Raw genomic sequence first — 9,345 nt, 5'->3', positions numbered from 1 at the left:
AATGCCAATATAATCACACACCTTGTACACTTGCCCTTTTGTCAAGCTCTTTTTCATGGTGATGATGGGTGCATGCTGCGGTGCATGTCAAATGGTGATAGTTGTTGTAATTGTATGAAGAAGTTGTGCACCTAGTGACCTCTGGCTGTGTCTTATCAACAGGGCAAAAATGGCCTCAACCCCTCTCACTGTTCCAAATGTTTGTCATGTTAAGTTGTATTAGTGGTTATTCAGTTTTAGTCGTTCATGGGTAAAACTGACAAACCTTTCCTCTGTTCGTGTAGAATGTAGACGCTAATAAAACAATGCCAAACCTTCAATCCTTATTTTTTTTTCTAGTTTTAGGTCAGGATTCAAGCTAAGGCATGTTATAGTGCAGCTCAATGGACTGCTGACAATGCCCCTTTTAAAGGCAATTTACACTTAAGCCGATGTTCGCAGTGCATACCATGAATGCTGTCCTGCGAACGCGGGGGAAATTGCCTTTTAAAATACGCATTGTCGGCTGCCCAGTGCAGTGCTCTGGAAGGCACCTTGTACTGAATCAAAGCCTCAGTTTATGTACCAAAAATATATATTTTTTGTATGGCTATCAAAATGGTATGTTTATCAAACCCTTTTGTGTTATGAAAAAATTTGCATTTTTATATTTGATTCTTTATTTATTTTTTTACAACGTTATTAAAAAATGTTTTCCATGGAATGGCCAGTTCTTTCTATAGAATTGCCAGTTCTTCATCAATAGACACATTTACGGTGCATTCGGAAAGTTTTCAGACCCTTTGACTTGTTCCACATTTGTTATTAAGTTACAGCCTTAGTCTAAACTGTATTACATTGTTTTGTTCCCCTCATCAATCTACACACAATACCCCATAATGACAAAGCAAAAACAGGTTTTTAGAAATTTTAGCACATTTACATAAGTATTCAGACCCTTTTAGTCAGTACTTTGTTGAAGCACCTTTGGCAGCGATTGGTCTTCTTGGGTATGACGCTACAAGCTTGGCACACCTGTATTTGGGGAGTTTCTCCCACTCTTTGCAAATCCTCTCAAGCTCTGTCAAGTCAGATGGGGAGTGTAGCAGTACAGCTATTTTCAGGTCTCTCCAGAGATGTTCGATCAGGGTTCAAGTCCGGGCTTTGGCTGGGCCACTCAAGGGCATTGAGACTTGCCTCGAAGCCACTCCTGCATTGTTTTGGCTGTGTGCTTAGGGTCGTTGTCCTGTTGGAAGGTGCACCTTCTCCCCAGTCTGAGGTCCTGAGCTTTCTTCATCAAGGATCTCTCTGTACTTTGCTTCGTTTATCTTTCCTTCAATCCTGACTAGTCTCCCAGTCAGTGTCGCTAAAAAACATCCCCACAGCATGATGCTGCCACCACCATGCGTCACTGTAGGGATGGTGCCAGGTTTCCTCCAAATGTGACACTTGGCATTCAGGCCAAATAGTTCAATCTTGGTTTCTCATGGTCTGAAAGTCCTTTCGGTACCTTTTGGCAAACTCCAAGCGGGCTATCACGTGCCTTTTACTGAGGAGTGGCTTCCGTCTGGCCACTCTACCATAAAGGCCTAATTGGTGGAATGCTGCAGAGATGGTTGTCCTTCTGGAAGGTTCTCCCATATCCACAGAGGAACTCTGGAGCTCTGTCAATGACCATCAGGTTCTTGGTCACCTCCCTGACCAAGGCCCTTCTCCCCTGATTCCTCAGTTTGACCGGGCGGCCAGCTCTAGGAAGAAACTTGGTGGTTCCAAACATTTTTTGGTACCCTTCCCCAAATCTGTGCCTTGACACAATCCTGTCTCAGAGCTATACAGACAATTCCTTCGAAATCATGGCTTGGTTTTTCTCTGACATCCACTGTCAACTATGGGACCTTTTATAGACAGGTGTACCTTTCCAAACCATGTCCAATCAAGTTGAAGAAACATCTCAAGATCGACCACTGCGCCACTCAGGTCTTTGATCAAAGGCATCACAGTGCTAACTGTGCCACTAGAGTTTCTGGGTTCGATTCCAGGCTCTGTCGCAGCCGGCCACGACTGGGAGATCCATGGGGCGGCGTACAATTGGCCCAACGTCGTCCGGAATAGGGGAGGGTTTGGCCGGCAGGGATGTCCTTGTCCCTTCGCGGACTAGCGACTCCTGTGGCGTGCCGGGCGCAGAGCATGTTGACACAGTCACCAGGTGCACAGTGTTTCCTCCAACACATTGGTCCAGCTGGCTTCCGGGTTAAGTGGGCATTGTGAAGAGGCAGTGAGGCTTTGTTGGGTTGTGTTTTGGAGGACACACGGCTCTCGACCTTCGCCTCTCCAATATTGGAGTTGCAGCAATGAGACAAGACTGTAACTACTAATTGGATACCACAAAATTGGGGAGAAAAGGGGGTACAAATGAAAAAATATCTATATTTATTATAATAATAAAAGATTGATCAATGAAAACCGGATGCAACTGAGCTCAATTTCGAGTTTTCATTGCAAATGTTCTGAATACTTATGTAAATAAGGTATTTATGTTTATTTGCAAACATTTATAAAGCCTGTTATCGCTTTGTCATTATGGAGTATTGTGTGTAGATTGATGAGAGAAAAACATTTATTTAATCCATTTTAGAATAAGGCTGGAATGTAACAAAATGCAGAAAAATGGAAAGGGGTCTGAATACTTTCCGAATAACCTATAAATCAACCTCACTATGGTCCGTCTTATACTGTTACTTGTTGTCGTTAGCCCATATGGGGTAATAATGTTAAAAAGCCAATATTCATGAAAGCTCTGTGGCGCTGTCATTAAAGACCAATGTAAAAACGTGTATCCTACTGTTCTTTGTGTAAATGTATTATGCTGGTGATGTTTGCATGAAGGGTGTATCTGAAATGACACCCTATTCCCTAAATGGTACACTCATTTGTACTAGAGCCCTGGGGAAAAGTAGTGTGCAATACAGGGAATAGGGTACAATTTCTGACGCAGGTCTATTAGCACTGTCCTGATATTACTATTCCATCAACAATGGAGACCTGGTTAGTATCTTCTGTCAGAGGAACTACTGGCTCACCAACCACAGCCCATGTTTGGGCTCCAGGCATGTGGCCTCCACGGCTATCAACAACGTACATGGTAATGCACCTTTGCTGTGTCTTCACAACAAGCACTGTGTTGACCACACCAACATTAGTCAACATGAAAAGCGTATTCTAAACAAACAGGAATGTACAGGCCACCCGCAGCAGAACTAGTCCAGGGGAAATTATACTGGGTGTCAGTTCCAAATGGCACCCTATTACCTACATACGGTAGTAGTACACTATCTTTGAGCAAAGTCCTATGGGACCTGGTCATAAGTAGTGCACTGTATAGGATAAGGTGTCCCCTTTTGGAAAACTGGGAGGAACAAAAGAGCTGCTGAAGATGCCGCCATGCGTGCCCTTTTTCTCTCTCTTTTGTAGACATGACGTCAACGTTGCAAGTAGGACATTTTTCCCAGGCGTATCCTAGTATTTACTAAATTAAGAGATGTGATCGTAGCATTAGTCCAATCTGATCATAGGACGAATGGACTAATGATGCGATCACATTTTGTAAATTCATAAATATCAGCATACGACTAGGAAAAATCCCCTTGAACGCACCGCTGACGTCATTTGTCTACAAAAAAAAGAGGGCAAGCATGGCGGCAACTTATTTATATTCGCCATCTTGTTTATGATAAGAACAAAATACTAATTGTTGATAGAACATTTATTGTCTTGTTCACTTTCTAAATCAAAAGAAAGATCATCTCTGGATATACTTTAAGGGCAAAAAAGAGCAAGACAATCACAAGCCTTCTAACCTCCATGTTTGATGGTATTCAAATGTAAATGCACCCAACTCGTATTTATGACTAAACAACTGGTAATTACCACCTTCCCACTTGGTTATAAACGCAGCATTGTACCTTGCAAGCCTAATTATAAATTCTAGTAAACATACAAATTATATAAACTTTTTTTGAGGGGAGGAGGATGATTTCAATTAGTGTACAGAACCCACTGGGTCAGTTCAACATGGATAATTGGGTAATATTTTGTTGAAACTGATCAACGAAATTAGAACCTATAGTCACCCGCTCAAAAAGACAGCCAGAAGTTTGTTGAATTTCCTATGTGTTATCACTGCACTTTCAACCATCTAAAAGCACAACCAAAGTTCAAATGGGAATACAATGTGATATTTTGTTTATTTATACAGCATATTAATGTGATGTCACTGTGCTTCATCTAATAGCAGAACCAAATGAACTGGATTGCAGTTGAGATTACATTAAAAGTACATGGTGCAAGTGATCAATGCCATTTGAGATTCTGCACAGATTATTACCGCAATTGTGAAGCTCTCCACAGACCTGTGATGACTTACAGATGTTGGATCTTAATTTGATCACCTTGTTGCAGGACATTTTAAACTTGTAGTGTATTTGAGACTTAAAAAGGCTCCTGAAGTTTAATTTCCATTTAGACATTTCAGATTGGGAAACATTTTTTGAATGGTCATCCAAGTTGGGAGTCTTGTCCCGCTACTGAATGGACAAGTGTAGTGTTTGTAATGCCTGTCTCTTGTCATAGATTGCAAAATGACCTTTTCATTCAAGACAGGATAAACGCACTCGGGTGCCAATTGAATTAAGTACACCACCCCGTTCACGACAATGGTTTGCTCCTACAGTCAGTGAGTCACGTGGCCATGGCTTGCTATATAAGGCAGGCAGACAGGCATACAGTAGCTGTTAGATTTAACAGAATGGGCAAAATGAGTGACCTAAGCGACTATGATCGACGGTGCCAGGGGCACTGGTTCCAGTATCTCAGAAAATGTCGGTCTCCTGGGCTTTTCCACGCACGAGAGTGTCTAGGGTTTACCGAGAATGGAGTGACAAACAAAACATCCAGTTAGCTGCAGTCCTTTGATCATAAACAGCTCATTGATGAGTGGTCGAAGGAGAATGGCGAGAATTGTGCAAGCTACCAGGCGAGCTGCAAATAGCAGAGCAGAACGGCACCACGGAACGCGCAACTCGCTGATTCTTGTCACAATGATTGCCAGGACAGCTGCTCACCGATTTGACAGCTCCAATGCATTTCCACCACCAAAGCATCTGCTATGCGGGTGTCTGCTATCGTCTGTTAACGCTTGATCTGATTATTATTATTATTATTATTATTTTAATCTAGGATTTTATTTTCTCTTAAGAAATTGTATAAACCCTTACAAACATTTCCATTAATTGTAATCCACATAAATCCATTCCTGTTGCTATAGGATTATAATTTTCCTGCTGTAGCAAACTGGCTCAAATTAAGATCCTACATCTGTATCTACTGCTATGATAGTTCCGCATGAGCCACTGGCTTAATCCCATTTATTTTTGGTTGAGTTGGAGATATGAATCAACATATCATTTGTTGACAAGTTAATTGGCTATTTATCACCATTTGAAGGAGATGTATCTTCTGCTTGGATAGTTCCATCTGTGCCACTGACTTAGTCTGGCTTTAATTCCAGTTTGTCTACAAATTAATAAATTGTATTCATGTCTCCATCTCAACCGAAAATCTAAATTACAGAATAGGACTAAATCATATCAAACTTTAAATGTATTTTTGATTAAACACAGAAGGTCGCCAGTTCGAATCCCAATGTACCTTTCGTTTTCCAAACTTCCCAAACATATTAAAGGGCAGCTGAACTCAACAACTAATTTATCTGGTTGAAAATGGCCTGTTACATCGATAATAGTCAGAAACATTGATTAAGGTGTAAAGATGTACTACTAAGTGTAAATAGCATAATTTTGGTCAGCATCTACCAAAACGGATATTTGAGAGATATAGGGAAGCTGTTATGTTCTTAGCTCCATTCCGCTACATTTGCCGAGTTAAGCTGACACACAGGTGTTCAGAGCATGCTAGACAGCTAATCAGCACAGGTCGTCGCCTCGTCTTCTGTCTGTTTTTCCGTAAACAAGCGCTGTAACATGGAGATATGGCTGAGTGGGAACACTAACTCAAACTATCAATCAGCTTTGCTGATTGCGCTCTATTCAATCATATGGCAAAACCTACAGCCAGTGAAACAGAACTGTCCACATTGCGCTGCGCCTCGGTCTTGTTTACATAAGACAACACATCGTCAATGTATTATTTTAATTAAATTGAGAATTGAGGGAAAAATGAGAATTGAGACAATGCGCACTTCGATCCCAACTGTCACTTGATAATATAAAAAAAATTCAATCGTGTACCGCCGTGACCTGTTTCGTAACATGATTCGCTATGAAACACTGCCAGACGGACTCACTCCGGTAATACATAGTGAGAAAGTTGTAAAAACTAAGTGGCACCAAAGTACTTTGCCACTTGCCAGTGACTTGTTAAGCTGATTTAGCCAACGTGGCCTGCCTGCTAAATGTGCCTGCTAGCTAGCTACATGGACAAACACAGAGATGGAACTTAGCTAGCTAAGATGTAATTTAGGGCACTGATAAACAGCATGTAGCTTTGCTTTATTTACAATATTTTGACAGCTTGCTGATGAAGTTGTAGACATGTTCTTAGAAATCAGTAGTGAGCGCAGCATCAGCTGATTCTACTGTCTGCAGTAGAGAATGCATCAAACACCTTAGCTAGATGTAAAATTGCGCGACAAAGACCTCTGCAAAAATGTCCAAATGACAGATTTCTTTAATTATCATATTCAGACTATTTTGAGGTCGAAAGGTTTCTCCCGGGACTCAAGAGGGACAAAACAATAACTGCGGGTACGATATAGCGAACATAACACACCCTCATCCATCTTTTTTGAATGAGCAGCAGAAAAACATGCGGAATCAATGAGTTCAGCTGCCCTTTAACTAATCACATTTGTCATCTACTGACATTCCAAATGACTGATTTAACAGCTTTATGTATGTGGAAATAACAATGGTGATGCCCTCACCCCTACTAGCACAGTGGACTAGGCACTGGGATAGGGACCAGAAGGTCACAGGTTCTAACCTTGCCCATGCCCTTTCTCAAAAAATGTATCTATATCTACTTAACACACGATTCTCTAGATCTGATCAAGATTGTGTTTTAATTTGTTTCTAATCCCTTTAGTCAGTCTGTTCAGTCCATATTGATTCCCATGGGTTTCCATGATCTAATCCATACAATTATTCGTCAATAATTGTTAGATGCTTGTTAGATGCAGGGGCGCAACTGTCACTGGGGACGGGGGGACATGTCCCCTCCACATTCTGAAATTCAATTTTGTCCCCCCCAGTTTTATCATTGGAATGTGATACAAAGCAAGGCAATGGTGTGCTTTAGGACCATGCGGACGCCTCCGAGCGGTCGGGTAGGCTGTATGGAGTGTTTATCCAACTGGATAAAAAAATAATAATAATTATGTCCCCCCCACTTCTAAAACCAAGGTTGCACCTCTGATTAGATTGAACATAACATGTCTGGAAGGCCATTATTATTCAGAGATGTGAAATTGGAGGAAAACCTCCAGACAGAATCATGGGATCAAATGAATTTAATAAAGTGTAGAATCATACATTGTATCAGCCGAGGTCATGGTTTTCTTACATTTATTAAAATATGCAGATCCTGAGTCTATATAGACGCAAACTAAGCATTCTGAAATATGTAAATGTGTTGTTTATAGTTAAATAATCTTTCTTATTGCACTTATATCTTTTTGCAATATTTATTATCCTAAATATATACCAAAATTATATTTTTAGTGTTTTTTCCCTTAAAATATTAACTTTATCACACTGAATATTTGTGAGAGAGAAGATTTCTCCCCATGCTGTGCTGTAGGGCTATACACCTGTGTTGTAGGGCTTCTATACTCCTGGGTGAAATGTCCTTTGACCACAGAGAACTTGTGATTTTATAATGTGATCAGCTCTACACCAGTAATGTCAGCAAAAAGACTTATGCAGCTGTCTTATAAAATCTTAGAAACTCTTGAACACACTCTGATGGACAGAGCTATGGAGGCTCACAAAATGTTGGAGCTCCTTTTCTTCTTAAGCTTGAAAAAAACATCACATCCCTGTTTAGATCCTCCAGCTTTAGTACGAGTTTCCCACAGTGCACTGCACACCCACAGGCTCTCACGTTGCACACACACTCAGTCTTGAGTCTGTATGGCCCTCCTCTGTGACGCAAGGGCGATGGACTTCCTGCGTAAAGCAGAGGCGGCGACAGTGATGCCATGTTAACTGTCCGTCTCGGCCGAGTCCTCGCTGTTCTGAGACTTGCTGGAGTCCTGGAAGTCTGGTTTCTGTCTCAGTGTTCTGTTCTGCTCCTCCTTCAGCTCCAGGTAGGACCGAGAGAACGTGTGGAAGATGGAGGTGACGGGGAACGCCATGAGGAGGATCCCACTGAGGATGCTGCTGAGCGCCACCACCTGACCCGGGATGCTACGCGGCACCATGTCCCCGTACCCCACCGTTGTCATGGAGATCACAGCCCACCAGTAGGTGCCGGGGATGCTGGTGAAGTCGTACTTGGCGCCCATCTCGCTCTCCGCCAGGAACACCAGCGGGGAGAACAGTGCCATGGCAACACACAGGAACAGGAGGAGCAGGCCGAACTCGCGGGTGCAGCGTCGGACCGTCAGGCCTAAGGTCTGCAGCCCCAGGGAGTGGCGTGCCAGACGCATCACGTAGAAGATCCTCAAGGCCCGGAGTACCCGCAGCACCAGGCCTACCTTCTCCAGGTAGTTGTTCCCGCCGCTGGGCTTCTCCCCTCCCTCAGACAGAGAGTCTACGATCACAGTGATGTAATAGGGCAGGATGGCCACCACGTCGATGATGTTGAGGGGCGTCTTCAGGAACACACACTTACTCGGCGTCTGGATGAAGCGCAGCAGGAACTCCAGAGAGAACCAGGCCACACACACAGTCTCCAGGACAAAGATATTGTAGCACCTCTGAGAACACTCACCCTGGAAGACAGAGGAAACGTAGTGTTAAGAAAAACTCACAGTAGAAGAGAGTGAACACACAGTGTTAAGGCAAGCAACAATTATAATGCAAGACATTGGTAGGAAACGACACTACATTCACTATTATAAAACATTCTGGATAACTGTTTCCTAATCACACAAGTTGTCAGTTGTTCCTATCTGGCTCGAAGGACCAGTTCAACAGCCACCAGTGGCGTCAGACTCCTCTACACCAGCAGGGGCTCCAGGGGGGGTGAGGGGGTAGAGATTTGGGGAGGAGCAATGTTTCGAGGGAGAGCTGGAGAGGGTCTTGGAGCAGCACATAAACCATCTGAACATCCCTGTTAGTTGATTGG

At 42.8% G+C, this 9,345-nt stretch overlaps 1 protein-coding gene across 1 annotated transcript in view; it reads right to left on the bottom strand.

Moving 5' to 3' along the window:
• Positions 1-7,546: 7,546 nt before the first annotated feature.
• LOC112264650 (potassium voltage-gated channel subfamily G member 2) overlaps positions 7,547-9,345 on the bottom strand; it is a 31,005-nt gene continuing 29,206 nt past the window's right edge. Inside the window, exon 4 of the mRNA XM_024441403.2 lies at positions 7,547-8,989. Coding sequence (XP_024297171.1) covers positions 8,258-8,989 — 732 coding nt within the window. The 3' untranslated portion in view covers positions 7,547-8,257. The remainder of the gene's footprint in view (positions 8,990-9,345) is intronic.

Source organism: Oncorhynchus tshawytscha, linkage group LG13 (genome assembly GCF_018296145.1).
Source record: "Oncorhynchus tshawytscha isolate Ot180627B linkage group LG13, Otsh_v2.0, whole genome shotgun sequence".
NCBI lineage: Eukaryota > Metazoa > Chordata > Actinopteri > Salmoniformes > Salmonidae > Oncorhynchus > Oncorhynchus tshawytscha.
Note: the sequence above shows the minus strand (reverse complement) of the source record. Positions and strands in the feature narration are given on the sequence as shown.